Genomic DNA, 16,569 nt, shown 5'->3' on the forward strand with positions numbered 1-16,569 from the left:
GAGTTAAGAGGTGGGGTTTTGGAATTAGGGTTTAAAATTTTATAAAAAATAAATACTAAAATAAAAAATAAAAATTTTAAAAACAGTTTCAAAAAGTATTTTTAAATTATAAAAAGAAAATTTGAAAAAAAAATAAAAAAAATTTCGAAAAAAAAATTCAAAAAAAAAAAATTCAAAAAAAAAATTATAAAAATTTCGAATCTGAAAACACATAATCTGAAACTATAAAAAAAATTCTTTTTATTTATTTTTTTATTTTTTTTATTTTTATTTTTTTTGTTTGTTTATTTAATTTTAAACCAAGGGTATTAGGGATATTTTACCCTTTAATGAATGTCATTTTTGTGACTTTCTCCTTCTAGTGCTATTTTTGAGACATAAACTTCAAAAGGTGCTATTATTGACAATTGCCCTTTTTTCATTCTCTCAATTTCTGTAAATAAATATAGTAACAATAGGCTTCCGTAAGGTTATGTCCCAAAGCTTCAGGTGCAGCATCGCTTTCTTTGCTGCAAGACATAAAAGAACAGAGTCTCAACTACAAATGAACTTGAACATGGAAAAAAAAAACAATTCAGTAGTTATATCAGATTTTGAGTCCTGTAACCAAAAACACAAGAACATGCAATCACACAAATATGATCAGATGTTGGATATCTTTTTTTAAAAGATCAATATGATCAGATGTTGCAAATTTTTATGCTTAAAAAGGAGAGAAAAAGAGACATTGAGCGAGCTTACTTCTTCGTAATGAGAGTCGAGCTGTTCTGTGATCTGAAGTTGTTTTGCTAACGTTAAATGTAATACCTGAAACACATACAACGTAGATATGTGTTTATATGATAAAAGCATTAAACCTTAATAATAGTACAAGGTCAATATCAAGAAGTGTAACGTACTGATTGGGTTTTGTCGAGGTCGAGTTCTAGAGACTTGATCCTCTCGAGAGTTCCAGTTAATAGCTTCTCATTTTCGTTCGGGGTCTTTACAGGGATTCTACTAATCTCTGTGCATTCTTTCTCCAGCTTCTTAAGACGATCCAAACACTGAAGAACAATCTCTTTGTTTATGGATGAATCTGAGACATGGACACGGTTATGTCTTTGCCAGTATCCGAACAATAAGAAACTAAAGAGATCAAAATATAGCTTTAGTGGAAAGGCTATTAGTATTGTCACCAAGTGAACGATGTCACGCCTTTGGTTTTCTCTCTAAGAACACCAAACCGTGATATCTGACCACCATAAAATGTGACAATGATACATTTGAACATGCAGTTGCGTAACACAACACTAACGAAACAAAATATGAGTGAAAAAGAAACACACCTTCTCTTCTTGATGTATATGTTGAAGAAGAGTTTTCAGAGCTCGTGTTAAGTAATTGGGGTTGAGACCATTCTCCTTGAGCCGGTTCCTGTGAATCATGATCTCTTACATGAAGAGGAGCTTTTGTAGTTTGTGGTATGGGATTCACTTCCATGTGATGTACTAGCTGCAAAACAAGACAAGATAATATTATAGCTCGACTTATTATGACAACTTCATGAATCTAATAAACAAAAAAACAGACAAACAAGAATTAGATGCCTCGGCTATTTCAGGATCATTCCATGGTCCTTTGTTAGACCTCAAGCACCCTCCTTCGTTAGCACATGTGCATACGCCTCCCAAGAAATCTGGAAGTTGACTGCATTCCAGAGTAAATTATAATGTTAGTGTAGTAACCAAAACTTGAATGACATTTCTCTATAAAGACAACACTTAAGAAGTGACCCAAAAAAAAAGAATTAACCTGGAATCAATTGTTTCAAGTAACTTTGACAAGGACTTTGGCTCCAAAACCTGAGTAACACAAGCAATAAATTAGTAGCTGTTGACAATAAATAGAAGAATAAACGATAATACATTACTTGTATCTTTGCAATAGTCACAGGATCAAGAAATTTTTGTGCGGCAGGCCAAATCAAACTCCTGAATCCAAATCCTGCATTGACAATGAACATTCTATGCAAAGTCTGCAAGAGTCAGAGAACCACGGTCACAATTTTTTACACCAACCGAAACACCCATGTCCACTCGGCTCATTGGCCTTAGACTAGTTACCAAAAGTGTAATCTTCAAAGAGTTAAGTACCTCAGGGTAATAACTACAATCTACTTTAGCAATAGAGGACAGGAGATTTGCCGCTGCAGGACTAAAGTTCTTCATACCCTGAGAGTTACCACAAGAGAGATGTTAATAAATCAAGAAAAAAAAAACATTTCATGACACTTTTTAAGAGAATCTATATAGGAGTTTACATACCAGGCCATCAGCATCAAGTATTGTAGTCGTAGTAGTGACACGTCGCTTTGCTGCAATAGAACAGGCAGGGAGCTTCTGTTGAAGAGCCTTTTCGAATTCTTGGACATGGTACTTCAAGTACCGGTCAATGGTTGTAACATCCATAAGCTTACCGGGGTGAGCTTTTCCTAGTCTCTCGATATAGATGGGTCTACCATTTTTATCAACTCCATGGTACCCTTGAGGATAGTACATTGTGACTTGGTCCAACTCATTGAAATTGAAATCCTGTATAATTTGATCTGCTCCAAATTCATTCCTCCATTTGAGCATTTCTTCCCATGCAGTGACGGTTTTGTCGATGTTGAAATCCATTGTTTTCAGAAACCTAGCTAGTGTAAACAAAGATATTAGAGACACAGCATCAAAGACAAAAAAAAAATTCACTACAGGTTTACCTCAAAAGCATATGATAATCATCATGCCTTGGAGGCAAAGAATGTTTGTTAAGAAGCTCTTGGCGCAATTTAAGAACAATCTTCTCATCATTCTCGTCCCTAACATCTTCAATGGAACAGCTTATGACTTTCTTTGCCGGACTCCCAATTCTAGATCGTTCATCCTCTGAATCTGATAACTTGTCTATTGTATGTCCACAACCTCCTGCAATATTATATGTACATATTGCAAAAATGATGACCATAAAGTTTCCGATGATCATATTATTTTCATTAAAAGCTCAAGAAATGAATACCTGACATGTTTAGAATCCGTCAAAAACGTCTTGATACGCTATTGAATTGGGCTGTGCCACCGAACTAAAAAGCAAAGAAACAAATAATCCTCCGTCTCCGAGAAATGTAAATTCCTCGGAAAGGAGCAAAGGAGTCCAAGTCGATCGTAAAATGAATCCCTACAAAACACTAAACGGTTCCTTTTTAATTCAGTGTTAACCCTAAATAGTCGAACTATCGACACATTTTTATTTTAAAATTAGTAACAAAATGTGTAACATAGATCATTGCTGATACCTCTACCCTTCAAAATAAGAAGTGAAAGAATAGACGAAGAAGGAACGGTTATACCACTAATTATTATAACCAACAGATCTGACTAAGAATGGAACAAAATAAAAACTCACAACACTATGAGGGACATTGAAGGGAGACATAGAGCCAGGGAGAGTTGTGGTGGGCATGGCCATGATGGAGCAGATGTCGTCGTCGGGACTAGACCACCGAGATGAAGATGGAGCAGTGAGGCAAAACCGGAAGGAAGAGTGATTTAGACAAGGAGGGAGGTAATGGTAATGAAGTAGGTTAATAGAGGAAGAATGGGACATATTGAGGTATAGATTGGCTTAGACTTCAAGATGAAGAAGAGAGCGACTGATTGTGAGGGTTTGGTGAAGGAAGACGAGAAGCAGTTTTCTTAGCTGATGCTCTTAACCGTCCTTGAAGAGAGAGAGTGGTGGGTAGTGGGTTTTTAATTTTTAATAATAATTTCATTATTATAAAATATTTCATATTTGGGTTTCTGCTATGATTTGTTGTTTGAGTACAAGGGAGATTATGATTTTGGCTCACTAATCATTACGTAACAATTTTCATATCTAGTTGTAGGATTAATGTGTAAGCAAAAATAATATTTTAAATGGATAATCATTTAGCCTTTACATACTTTTTTTTTTGTTATAAACAAAAAAAAAATCAATACATTCTGATCTACCTTGTTCTTAAATAAATGCTTCTCCACACTGTATAGTACCAGACTAAAATGATAATTTGTATCAAATGATATCATCTCATTTGGAAATATGAAATGCTATGTGATGAAAGGAAACAAAATGTGAACAAAAAAAAAAGGAAAACAAATTACCATTGTTATTAACTTTTAAGCCAAGAAAGTAATGGAAGTTCTTGAAGGTTTTTCATTGGTTCTTCTATGTACTTCTACATTTTTACTTGGTGTATAAAACAGAATTGATAGCAACCCGATGATGATCTACGTTAAATCTATAAAACAAAAGAAAGATGTACAACATGAAGAATTACAGGTAAGAAAATCTTGAACTCTGGTGATGGAACTACCTATGAACAGTGTACCGTGTTATGATCTTCTGCAATAATTGTGTATTGTTTTTTCCTGTAAAACCTTTGTGGCTTCTCTATGTTCACTATTGATCCGTCCAATATAGTTTTGCATGCATAGAAGAAGCTTAAAGCTACTTCTTTTGGAAAGTTACCATACAAAAGAACGCTGCACAGCGGCTCAAGATGCCGGTTAATGTCAGGAAGATGAGGCAACGAGGGAAGTGCTTGATGTTGTAGCCATTCTCCATCAGTGATCCACAGCGAGTGATAAGCCAGACTCCTTTATATCTAAAATATTATATGGAATAGTAAACAACATGCAGAGATGTAATAGGGAGAGATTAAGTTTGCAAACCTTTGAGCGTTTGATACCACAAATGCTTCAAGAGCCCATCTCGTGTAGCACAACTCTGAGATTGACTCTACAATTTTGTTATCGTTTGTACTGGTGGCTATTAGAGTCAGAACCACAGGAAGCAACACTGACCACTGCACAAAGACTAATAATGTGAAACAAAGCTTTCTAGATTTGAGTCTTTAGTATTGGGCACTTACCAGTTGAGCAGGACCAGGTTCAAAAAGTATGGCCAGGGCATAAGCTATGCCAGTTACACAGTAGACAAGACAGATTAGGACAATGTAGTTGTCTCCAACGGACGATCTTGGATTGTTGAAGAAGTAGAACATGGAGAGATAAACGAGAGGCTTGACAATGGTATTGAAGTGATCAACTGTGTCTTTTGCTAGGAAGTAAGCTAGGCTGCTCATTCCTGCTCGGCTTTCTCTCCAGTAGTGTAGTTTATCAAGAGAGAAAGATCTCAATGCAGTAATCTTACATAAGAGAGCTGAAGAGAAAAAAAATGATAACAAGGGTTAGAAAAAATAAGCAATGTTTGTGGTCAGAAGAGCTTGTAAAGTGTCTACTTACAGACAGCAATGACTGTATATGTATACCCCATGGCACCAAAAGTTTCATCACTCACTTTAGCAAGTGTTCCTAAGCAGATACCCGCAAGCAAAAGTATTAGGTAATCTACAGCTAGTGTCCTTGCTTCTCGCAGTCTCTGTTTACCTAACCTGCAATGCAAGGAAACTGGGTTTAAGAAAACTGATTGATATTAATTTAGTATCTGTACCCCTGCGGAATTGAACCGAACTGAACCAACCCAACCGACATTTTTTGGTTTTTGAATCATTTCCGGTTTTGAGATCGGTTCTGTTTGAAAAACTTTTGAAAGTGATTTTCAGTTCGGTTTGGTTCTCGGTTAGTTCGGTTTTCCAAAAAAAACAAATTAACCAAATTATCTGAATATAACCGAATTGAACTAACCGAAATAACTGAAGTTAATCGAATATACCTGAATTAGCCAACATTATCTGAGGTGTTAAGAAGTTTAAACCGGAATCTAACCGAAACAAAATTTGATTATTCTTGATAAAATTTTGAAAACCAAAATTAAGCAAAAAACAAACCGAACCGAATTTTCCGGTAAGATTGTGCCTGAACAGAACTAATCGAAACTGAAAATACCCGACTCGAATAAACCGAAAAAAAACGAGGTTGCAGGGCTAAGTATTTGAGGGGTTTACCTTCCTAAGAAGTATCTGAACTGCTGATACACACCAGGAACTTGTCTTTGAGACAAGTCACCAGAATTACTGAAGTTGTTCTGCAAGGTATCTTTCTTGATTTCAACATTTGCCTTGACATCTTGCCAGAACTCTCCAGCGAAAGATGTTCCATCATCTCCCACAACGCTCCCGTGAGCACTTCCACCATGAGCAGAGTTCTCAGCAGAAGCCATCCCTTCAATGCTTTTGAGCATGTCCGAAGGAACTGGATACCCATTATGAAGCATCCATCTAACCGGAAGCTGCTTATAGGTAACCCCTGAGCTTGTGCTTGGCTTCAGTATCCCTTCCAATATATCAATGTAGTAATCAGGAGGATTCACACGCTCAGGGACAACTATCCCAAGGCTTGAAAAGTATTCTTCAACTTTCTTGACTGATCCTTGGTAACATATTAATCCACCTTTTGCCAAAAGTATTAGATCATCAAACATCCTAAAGAGAGTGTAGCTGAAGAGAAAACAAAAGAGTAAATAAGAACAAGATCCAATCTTCTAAGTAACAAATGGGATGAGTGTATTATGTTGAACCTTGGCTGGTGAACAACCATACAGATATTCACTCCTTCAAGAGCTTCACGGCGCAAAGCTCTAAGAAGTAACTGAGAAGATGAACTGTCAAGACCTGAAGTTGGTTCATCTAATATCAGAAGTGATGGTTCCATCACCATTTCAAGACCAACATTGACTCTTTTCCTCTGACCTCCAGAGATTCCTCTCTTTTCCACAGTACCAACCATAGAGTCTCTGACATGTTGCAGACCTAGTGACTCTATGACTCTTTCCACAACTAAAACCTTTTCAGGCTTAGGGAGATCCGCAGGGAGCCTGTATATATAGTTTCATAAGCTATGTCTAAAAGATGAATTTCATCAATGAAAATGTGGCTTACCTGCATCTTGCACTGAACCAGAGATTCTCCTCCACTGTCAAGTTCCCATGGACTATGTCATCTTGAGGCACAAAGCCAATGATTCTCTTGTAAGATTGAATTGATTCAACTTTGCCGTTTACTAGAATCATCCCAGTCATGGTGCAACCTGCTGCTTTGCCTGTCAAAGCTGTTAGGAAAGTGGTCTTCCCGGCTCCTGAAGGACCCATCACAGCTGAAACACGTCCAGGTGATAGCTTCCCAGTCACACATCTCATGAGATGTTTGTTTTTACCTTTCAGAGTAATAGTAAGATCTTTGAATGCAACTTCAATGGTTGGTCTCTTTCTTATCTCAATGTCATTAGCCATAGAGATGACTCCAGAGAATGTCAAGTTCTTGTTCTGCTCCTGCATAGCCTTCTCCTTTTCAATCTGTCCATAAGCATACCTAAACATCTGGCTCTGCGTATGCAGTGACTTGCCTTTCGGAGCATGTTTTTTAATGTTTTTATCACCAATCTCGAGTTTAAAACCTTCAGTGTCTCCAGGGTTTTGTTCAATGTCTTGTAACATCTCAGTTAGTTTGTTCTTATCCTTCTTCTTTCCCTTTTTGGTTGTGTCTGAGCTTCCTCCTGCCATTGGTGGTAAAGCAGCATCTGATCCAGGCTTTGCTTGGCTTAGACCTCTCATCAGATCAGGCTGTTTCATTGATTTTCTCCTAGAAAATGTCCTTGAAAATGATTGTTGCAGCTCGGTGGCATGCTTCTTTGCAATATCTTTGGCTGATTTCCATTTCTCTTGCGTTTGCGTCTCACGCACGCTTTGTACTGCTTTCTCCCTGGACTTTGCTTGCCTTCTTTCTCTTGTAGCAAGCACTTGATCAGAGCAGTTGTATAAGATTATGAGCAAGAAACCTAGCCCAGCCTACATATATATAGACACAAGCCAAAGACTCAAAACTGTTTGGAAATAAACTAAGAGGTAAATGAGGAAGATCTGTTATGTATGGCTCACAAAAAGCATGATTCCATATGCTGTGATGTTCTGATTTGTTGATCTTGGATTGCATGTTGCCAGCTTAAAACAATCTGCAAATGCATCAGAGAAAAGAAACGTTAAGTTTTCCTATACTTGAAACTTAAAATCAATTGGCGATAAGTGGATTCATTCAAGTCCTCATGTCTCATCGAAACTCCCGTTGTAATAGTAACTAAGAGGATCACTCACTTTTTTCAGCAGTAGAACCTGTCCTGCAGAAATGTCTGGAGAAAACAGAAGATTAGTTTTATCTGATGAATCTCAAAGCAAGGTTATCAAAATAATTCTTACCCTCTAGTACAAGGAAGCTTGTCAATAGTTGAAGGACAAAAAGATCCAGCTGAGCAGAAAACTTCACTGCTACTAACAATATCAGCCCATATATCAGCACCACCACAAGTATGATTTGGCTGTCCTGAAGGAAGCTGGTAATGATATCTGCAAACACAACAATCATGATTCTAGTCTTTACATACAAAACAAAACGTAGAGACATAAAAGTGAAAGAACAAGACATACGGGTCGCATAGTCCTGTTGTTCTGTTCAGCTTAGCTTCTGGACAATAAGCTCCCAAAGGACAAGCTTCATAACATTGGGAGGTAAAAACAACATTATAAAAAAAGGAAAAGATTCTTGAGAGTTTTGAATGTTCTGTAACTTACGTATCATGCAAGTAATCCCACGAGGGCAGAAGAAACCTGCGCAGCAAGGCGCACATTGCTGAGTTCTCACAGGAACGTTTTTATCGTCTTTAAGGTCAACTTTAACGTCTTTGGCAGTACGACAAGCCCATCCAGGTTCACATCCAGACATCCATGAAGATAGATTGCAGTTTTTGTTCGGTTTTAAGTAATTAGTAGCTCTCTTTGCACCTCCTAATAATCCATTGAAGTATATCCTCACTTCTGCAGCTGTACATATCCTCTGCATCATGTCACCTATTCCCATACCATAAAAAACATCAACAAAAATGTATATATTTAAATTTCTTTAATTTGTTGTACCAATGACACAGAGGACATGTACCTTTTGTGGTTTTACCACATTTATTTAAGAAGCCTGGCTTGGAAGAGAAGTTAAACGCTTCATTATAATCTTCTTTTCTGCAACACACAGGATTTTTTTTTTTTTTCATTGGTTTGTTAGTTTTTTTTTTTGACAAGGAAAACAATAAGGACAAGATGTTAACTAACACATTGGTGATGCAGAAACCGAGTTCTCGTTTGATGTCATCCTCAAAAACTTCTGTGAGATTGGATATTTTGTCGAAGACGAATTGGTTATAGAGGCGATTGGCTGCTGGATTATCCAAGCTACTATCATCTTGACATATTACTCCTCGATGAAATATAAAGACAAGAGAAACTAAGAACGAAACAAATGTTTCTTGAAAACATAACTTTCTCCTTCCCATTCCAGAGTTTTTCTTGAAATACAGTGATACAGATTTGAGATCAGGACGGATCAAGGGAACATTAGATTATTGATCTGTTCTTGAGATTCGATAGAGAATTAGGGTTTGTTTTGTTTTTTTTTTTCTTTTGAGGGGAAGATTGTGTTGTTTTCTTGCGAGTCAAGAAATATGGTGGAGAGGAAGACATGGCGATAAATGAGGAAGAGGGAGAAAGACAGAGAATCGTTGGACTTTCTCTAACTCGTGTTTTGGTAATATCAAGTTTTATCACAACTCAAAATAGCTTTGGAATGGCTTTGTGTTCATGGGAACTGATGCAATGTTTTTTCTCAACTTTGATAATATTAAATAATACCATAATCGTCAACATCTCAGTCTTTTAATAATTAAAAAAAAAATTCTTCAGCTATTACTATTTTTTAATTGATAAGTTCAAACGAATATGATGTGTTTGGTTTCAAATAATGAACTTAATTTTATAGCCAAAACACTTCTTCATCTGTTAGAGTAGGATAGGTCAAGCAATCGTCAATGTATCCTTTGAATAATAGCCAAAAGAAAATATGGTAATATTATTGAAACAAAGTATGTAAACTTAACATGTGTTTACTGTGTTTTCACAATTAAATATGGGGTGGTGATATTTGTTTCAGATTCGATCCTATTTGAGTTTTAACAATTTCTGCATTTTTGAATAAGTGGGTCTTTTATTCACTTATATCATTACTCTTAAAGATAAGTGTTTATTTAGCTTTACATTTGTTCACCGACTTAATAATCGGTTTATTTTTTATGAAAATATATAAAAAAATTCAATTGATTTATGAAAAATAATCGCTTATGAAAAAGATGCTAAATTCACATTCGTTACGGTTAAATAATCGAACTCAATGTTTTCTGTTTCCATTTTTCTCTCTTTTTCACTTTGAAAATGAACAAATAAGCAGCCTACTTCTTGAATACAAAAGTACCTAAATCATATAGATAACTTTTTCAGAGAAAGCCGTACTTATCGAAGAACAAGTCTTTCACTTAACTCGGTTGTTCTACTCTCACGACTTTTCTAGCTGGACAAAAAACCATAAAAGCCAATAAGAATCACACACCGTACTAAACCCTGTCAAGACTTGTATTCTTCATTCAACACTATCAAAGAAAGAGCGACTCATCATAATCATATAATAACCAGTTATTGGCTTTATAGCATTGCAAGCTCTCAAAATGTCTCAATATAAAGCTCATGTACACAAACCAACACACGGCTTAAGATGATGATAAAACTAATAAAGCAACCAAGCAAAACGCCACACTCTGTTTTTTTTCAATCTTATTTCTCATATTCTTAGACAATGCGCAATGTATTGGTGCGGATTATTATTGCCAATCATCATCATCCCATTGCATACTTCTGGGTCCAGGATCGGGCAGTGCTCTCGTACTTGACTCGGTCTGTCTTGTAGGTGTGAGCTATTTCTGGAACCAGAGGGTCATCAGGGTTTGGATCTGTCAGCAGTGAGCATATCGACAGAAGGACCTGTGGAAAGCATATGCAAATTGAAGAATCTATTAGTCTATCCACGAAAATATCTTCAAGCAAGTCGCCAATGCATGATTATAAAATGGAAATCGGATGTCATGTCATCAATATACTGATTATAAAAGCCTTAACCATAAGTAACTCCTAATAAAAGAGATGGCACATAGAGAATTACTGAACCAGTACCAATATCATAACTACTGAGACCACGACCCAAATACATGCTCAATCATTGGTTCAAATAATCACAACAGAGGAAGTGGGCAAAGGCGTGATGGTAACTAACAGACACACGAACATAAGAGGGTACACGGTGGAAAACAGAATGACGAGATTGAACAATCATGGAACTGAAACAATGTGATCACCTTGGATATGGTAAGCGCAGGGCTCCACTGCTCTTTCAGAATGTCAAGACAGATGCTGCCATTGCTGTTGACATTCGGGTGGTAAACCTTGGTGCGGAAAGAAACCTGCATCATAAACAATCATTGATGATTGAACACTCGCTCTAAGCTAAAGGGTGGGTGATAAACTAATTCAGTGAGCTCCAGGAATAAACATAACAAGCAACTACAGAACATTTTTGGTACCTTTGGTGGCTTGAAGGGGTAATCTGGAGGGAAGTGAATGGAAACAAGAAACACACCTCCGGAGAATGGGCTATCAGTTGGGCCCATGATAGTCGCTTGCCAGTGGAACATATCATCACCCACAGGACCTAAAACAACACCATAAATTTCATTAGAACCTAAATAACTCATACTGTAACTTATAAAAAAAACACATTCACTATCCTAAAACTGATGCTGAGTTTAATAAATTTAGCTACTGAATCTCTCCAGGTGTGCCTCAAGATCCGAACTTTAGAATCCAAAAAAAGAAGGCTCAAAGATTATAATAAAAGGTGAAAAACAACATGATACTGACCGGCACTGCATGAGACAGGAGGATCCCTTTGGAGGTCCCTAAGCTCTTTGTTGATTCTTTTCGAAGCCATCTTGAACTGTACTCGCTGCTTCTAGCTACAAAAACAATCCAAACTCTCATCAAGATTTAGAATTTCAATAATATATATTACATTTATAAAACCACAAACACTACACAACAGAGATTCATATAAACTACTAACGAAAATACTATTTAAAAAAAAAAAAAAGACTCATGCAAGTTAGTTAATCTGGCTGATGATACGCCACCTGAAGAAATCTATCGAAATCAAGTGGATGATGCAATCAGAATCTAAGTGAAGATGTTGTTATTAACTAAAGCCGATCAGATATGCTATTGATCAAACAGAGGCAAATCATCTAACGATTCAGGAATCTTAAACAGAAACTGCGCATCTGCGGAACAAGCACATGGATCGACGCAAGAAGATTCCGAAAGAAAACAAATCGAGAGAGGAGAGATCTACGAAGATGATCGGTGAGCTGAGAAACGATGATCGAATCGAATCGAGATTTTTTTTTGAGAACTAAATTGTGACCTTACCTACCTAACCTTTCGTAGGGTTTTGATTTGATCTTCGGGAAATCTCAAGAGGTTGTTGATTCGAAGCATTCTTTTCGCTTTAAATAGATTCTTCTTCCGAGCGCCCAAGCTTTGCCACGTAGCGCGAGCTAGATTCCATTACGGGCCCATTACAAGGCCCAATCCATAAAATAATTGAGATACTTCTATATGTTCGAATTGTGCAATTATTTAGGTGGGTTGCCTTTAAGCAGTACTAGTGTTTATCATCATCATTCAGATTTGTATAGTTTTGCAGCTAAGCAGTAACACACTTTATGCCAGTGCTATCATCATTCATCCTTTGGATACCATTTGAGGGTTCACAGTATATAATATCTTATTAGTTATACTAACTTTTAAGAATGTTCCAGATATCTCAATAAATTGACTTTTGAGTTCTGAATAACTTTGGTATACTGAAAGAAGCTATCTTGTATTACAAGAAACTGATTTTGGTGTGTTTATCAATTATCAGTTAGCTCATATAGTTTGTTGGCAATGATCTTTAAAGAAAACCAATGGTTCATCACTAAACCGGATGATTAATTTGATTGGTCAACCGATTTGCGGATCCATTTAAAGCCGATTGTTGACTAATCAATGAACTAATGGATTAGTCTATCAAATTGAAATAGAGCTGATATGCAACATAAAACATGTCGATCTCCGTAATAAAAGGTGAAAAATACTCGAGAACAGAACATGATGATGAAACAAACTTCACTTTCACGTTTATGTATCCCAAAACATATTATCATTACCAGACAGACAGGCAGACAAAACTTATAAAATTCTCTTGTAAATTGGAACCCAACTTTTCTAAAGAGCAAAAACAACAAAATAAGTTGACAAAAAAAAACATTAAAATAATAAAAAACAAGCACAAAGACTAGGAGAGAGATCATCATGCCTAGTGTTTCCTTTAAATGTTGTCATCTGATCTCTCTCCAGGACAATGATAAATAGACCCAAAAAAAAAAGAACACATTATAATCATATATACAGCAACACTATTCCAGGGAGAATGAGAACAGTACTGCGGAGTCGATAGAGGTTTGGCCTTTCTGCGTCAAACTGGATCGGTTTCATATTCCTTGAGATGTGGGAGAGATCACAACAACAAAACTGTGTTTTGAGGCATTTGTTTTCTACACTTCTCTTGTTTTGGCTCTCTTCATACCGAGGCTATTGTAAGGAGAAACAGAACCGGACATTGGAGATCCTTCTTCACGAAGAGCTCCATTGAGCAATGCTAGCTCTCTCAGCTGCTGTTTCTTGTAAAAATCATGAGTTTCCTCCTGAAAACATAAACCAAAGTGTCAAACATTCATATATAAACGATACCATCATTAACCGGTTTGAAACTAAAAAGGGAAACAGATGAGAAAACAAACCATAGGAGTAAGGAGTTCATCAAGTACTTCACGAGCTTGCATGAGACGCGCATCGACTATTTCAATCGGTAACTCTGCTTCGACTAAGATATGAAGTGGCTCACTCAAGTGCTCAAACCCAGGCTTTCCTCTCATCATTTCCTCCTACAAGAAGAAAGATATCAACGCACTGAACAGAATATTGGAACATGGATACAAATGAAGTTGTGAAGGAAAATAACAAACACCTTATATTGATCTTTAATACTGCCTCTTCCTCTTATAAGAAAACGGCAACCAGTACTTGCTTCAACTCTCTTCAGGGAGTTTCCTCTAGGTCCCAGGAGGCGACCAACGAAATTGAACTGTCATAACGAAACATGTAGAGTTATATTCCACCCAACAATAAACATATTTAAGTATATTCCGAGTATAGACATGAGTGTTCATACATTTGGATAATCGTCAACTGGAATATCGATCCTGATTGTTCGCTTGGCGATCAGACCAGACGGACTACCAGGTGAGTTATGCCAGTTTGGTCCGGGAGACGATGGAACAGATCTCTGCATATGATCAACCAACACTATTTAGAAGCCACATCAACCTTAAATCATAAGCACATATTAATCAACATGTAGTAGCAACATCAATATAAAAAACAATATCTTAGCTTCCTCTCCATAGAAAGAAGAGTCAATATAACCTGTAGCTGCTATATCCTAAATAAAATGTATAGAGAGTAATCACATGTAAATGAAATTATTATAGTAAACACTTCTGACTATCTGTTACGGCTCACGAGTATAATGGAGTTTTTAGTTAGTGTTAACCTAAGCATATACAGTGTTAGCCCTGTCACATTATAAACTAGGACTAAAAGCAGAGTCAAACATGTTATGTCAGCAAAACTTAAGTCAATAAAACAAACTTGTATCGAATTAGATGGAAAAAGGAGTTATTATGTTAATGGTTAGTAGTCATACTTCTGATGGAAACTGTGAGGTCCATCCGCTCATGTCAGCTCTTGCATTCTGATATATCCCTCCAGGGTTAGTGTGGTCAAGCCCACTCTGACTTAAAACTGTGGCATTCTCCAACAGTGTGGTTACACGCAAAATCTCTGTTCCAAAAAATGTCAATTTCCAAGAGCAAGACGCAACAGTTAGAGATTAGTCAACAAATAAGTCATCAGTACACCAATGAACGGTGTACATCACAGTTAATTGAGTTAGCAAAGAACAATATTTTTTCTTCACTCTAGTTAAAAAGAATGACATTAGTCACTCTAGTCAAATGTTAACATGTTTTAAATCTAAATTCTAGTCTCTCTGTGATTAGTAAGATATTTACAGTCTAGGATTATTCAAACATTTTGTTATATAGTTTCCAATCGCTAGCGATAATAGCAGCAGGAGTTAAGTGTTTATTAATAGTACGAGAGCTTCATAGTTATAAAGTAAACAATGACAATGTAAGAAACAGAAATGCTCACCCTGGTTCAGTAGGCGACATACATGTGGAAGCACAGGCAAGAATGGAGTAAGATTACGACGCTCTGCTAGTAACTCTGAAAGATAGCTGCCAAAACAGAACATATCCAAATCAGTCAAGCCTCAAAGACAAATCAAACTTAAGGGAAGATCCACTTTAAAAAAGATCATCATGATCAAGAAACCAAATACACTTATTAAATCTGAGATTCAAGTTTACACTCTTTCAGTGAAGTGGATCTAGTCATTCTTCTTACAAAAAAAAACTGTGACTTTAACTGTTTCAATAAGTCAAAGAACATAAATCAACAGTAAGAATAGTCAATGATCTATAAATCTATCATGCCACCTGATGCGTACACGACACTAACATAAAAAAAAAGTCAGATTTGAGATTACTAATGAGATCTACGGATTAACATCGGCAAAACAAAGATTAAACAATAAGTCATCAGATTCATCAGCCACAATAAGATTCACAACGTAAAGAGGAAACACACAAACAAAAGAAGAAGTGAGATTCAATTACTTCTCCTGCTCAACGAATACAGAAGACTGTGATCGGATCCCACCGGAGTAGTTAGGCGACTGAGGAACAGAAGGAGGAACCGCGAGAGACGACGAATACGGCATAAACCTCCCTCCGCCGCCACCGCCTCCACCACCACTGAGCGAGGTCATCATCATCATCTCGAAGGCAATAACGTTTACAAGGGATCAGAGCAGAGCTGTCGGAGATCAGAAGATGAGGCGGCGGAGTTAGAAAGATGAGAAGAAGAAGAGATGTTGTGTCTGTAACGTCGTCGGTGGTCGTTTTATATAGAGACAGTGTTGGTACTGTTGAAATGATTACTTGCTTAGCTGTTTTTTCACCCTTTTTTAAAAAAAATCACGTCACTTGCGCAAATTTTACCGCTCTGGTTAGTTTCTTTCAGAAGACTCTTTATCATCTAGAAGGCTTCAATCCGGTTTACTAAAATTCGGTTACCGAATCACTAAAACGCTGCGTTTAAGAAAGCGAAGCCCTGATCGACTGTGAATCTTAAAAAGTTTCCGTCTCTTGTGTACTACTAAAACGCTGCGTTTAAGTTTGTGTTAACAGTACTAGTTGGGATGTTACAGAGTCTGGTTGGAATGTTACAGTTTCACTATTTGTATGGAAAGTTCGCCTTTCTGTTTTGATGTGAATATTAGGCAGGGACATTCGGGACCTCGGGTCGGGTTCGGGCCGGGTCGTTGCGGATCCAAATCCTTGTGTTTAAGAATTTAAGGTTCGATAGGTTAATTTGAAATTTTCTGTTCGGATTTTTTCGGAT

At 36.8% G+C, this 16,569-nt stretch overlaps 4 protein-coding genes across 12 annotated transcripts; all 4 read right to left on the minus strand.

Annotated features, from left to right (window-relative positions):
- Positions 1-380: 380 nt before the first annotated feature.
- On the minus strand, positions 381-3,707 carry LOC106437014 (phosphatidylinositol/phosphatidylcholine transfer protein SFH14-like). Of its 5 annotated transcripts, XM_013877959.3 has the most exons (12): positions 3,427-3,705; positions 3,040-3,208; positions 2,744-2,948; positions 2,307-2,673; positions 2,136-2,213; positions 1,913-2,017; positions 1,795-1,844; positions 1,590-1,689; positions 1,329-1,494; positions 900-1,078; positions 742-807; positions 381-509 (listed from the first exon to the last, which is right to left on the minus strand). In XM_013877959.3, exons 2-12 carry the CDS (start codon positions 3,044-3,046, stop codon positions 486-488), a joined length of 1,347 nt encoding a protein of 448 aa, XP_013733413.2. In that variant the 5' UTR covers positions 3,047-3,208; positions 3,427-3,705; the 3' UTR covers positions 381-485. The 5 variants fall into 5 exon arrangements, 4 of the variants coding, with proteins under 4 accessions (XP_013733413.2, XP_048629131.1, XP_013733418.2 ...); XR_007333816.1 differs by having other exon boundaries at positions 900-1,234; positions 3,040-3,706; XM_048773174.1 differs by having other exon boundaries at positions 3,040-3,705.
- A 435-nt stretch (positions 3,708-4,142) lies between these two features.
- LOC106443316 (ABC transporter G family member 28) lies at positions 4,143-10,096 on the minus strand. Its single transcript, XM_013884887.3, has 14 exons — positions 9,115-10,096; positions 8,948-9,024; positions 8,584-8,859; positions 8,440-8,503; positions 8,212-8,358; positions 8,110-8,144; positions 7,897-7,970; positions 6,902-7,806; positions 6,541-6,837; positions 5,969-6,460; positions 5,307-5,455; positions 4,934-5,223; positions 4,734-4,867; positions 4,143-4,666 (listed from the first exon to the last, which is right to left on the minus strand). The coding sequence occupies exons 1-14, from the start codon at positions 9,333-9,335 to the stop codon at positions 4,510-4,512; spliced, it is 3,318 nt and encodes a 1,105-aa protein (XP_013740341.2). The 5' UTR covers positions 9,336-10,096; the 3' UTR covers positions 4,143-4,509.
- A 410-nt stretch (positions 10,097-10,506) lies between these two features.
- Positions 10,507-12,450, minus strand: LOC106437041 (ubiquitin-conjugating enzyme E2 30). Of its 5 annotated transcripts, none has more exons than XM_013877989.3 (5): positions 12,371-12,450; positions 11,803-11,897; positions 11,466-11,593; positions 11,241-11,345; positions 10,507-10,869 (listed from the first exon to the last, which is right to left on the minus strand). In XM_013877989.3, the coding sequence occupies exons 2-5, from the start codon at positions 11,870-11,872 to the stop codon at positions 10,726-10,728; spliced, it is 447 nt and encodes a 148-aa protein (XP_013733443.1). In that variant the 5' UTR covers positions 11,873-11,897; positions 12,371-12,450; the 3' UTR covers positions 10,507-10,725. The 5 variants fall into 5 exon arrangements, with proteins under 5 accessions (XP_013733443.1, XP_013733435.1, XP_013733448.1 ...); XM_013877981.3 differs by having other exon boundaries at positions 12,367-12,440; XM_013877994.3 differs by having other exon boundaries at positions 12,290-12,418.
- A 640-nt stretch (positions 12,451-13,090) lies between these two features.
- LOC106437067 (KH domain-containing protein At5g56140-like) lies at positions 13,091-16,075 on the minus strand. Its single transcript, XM_048773202.1, has 7 exons — positions 15,783-16,075; positions 15,256-15,341; positions 14,747-14,883; positions 14,213-14,326; positions 14,009-14,125; positions 13,782-13,925; positions 13,091-13,685 (listed from the first exon to the last, which is right to left on the minus strand). Exons 1-7 carry the CDS (start codon positions 15,941-15,943, stop codon positions 13,536-13,538), a joined length of 909 nt encoding a protein of 302 aa, XP_048629159.1. The 5' UTR covers positions 15,944-16,075; the 3' UTR covers positions 13,091-13,535.
- Positions 16,076-16,569: the final 494 nt, after the last annotated feature.

This window comes from Brassica napus, chromosome A3 (assembly GCF_020379485.1).
Source record: "Brassica napus cultivar Da-Ae chromosome A3, Da-Ae, whole genome shotgun sequence".
Taxonomy (NCBI): Eukaryota; Viridiplantae; Streptophyta; class Magnoliopsida; order Brassicales; family Brassicaceae; genus Brassica; species Brassica napus.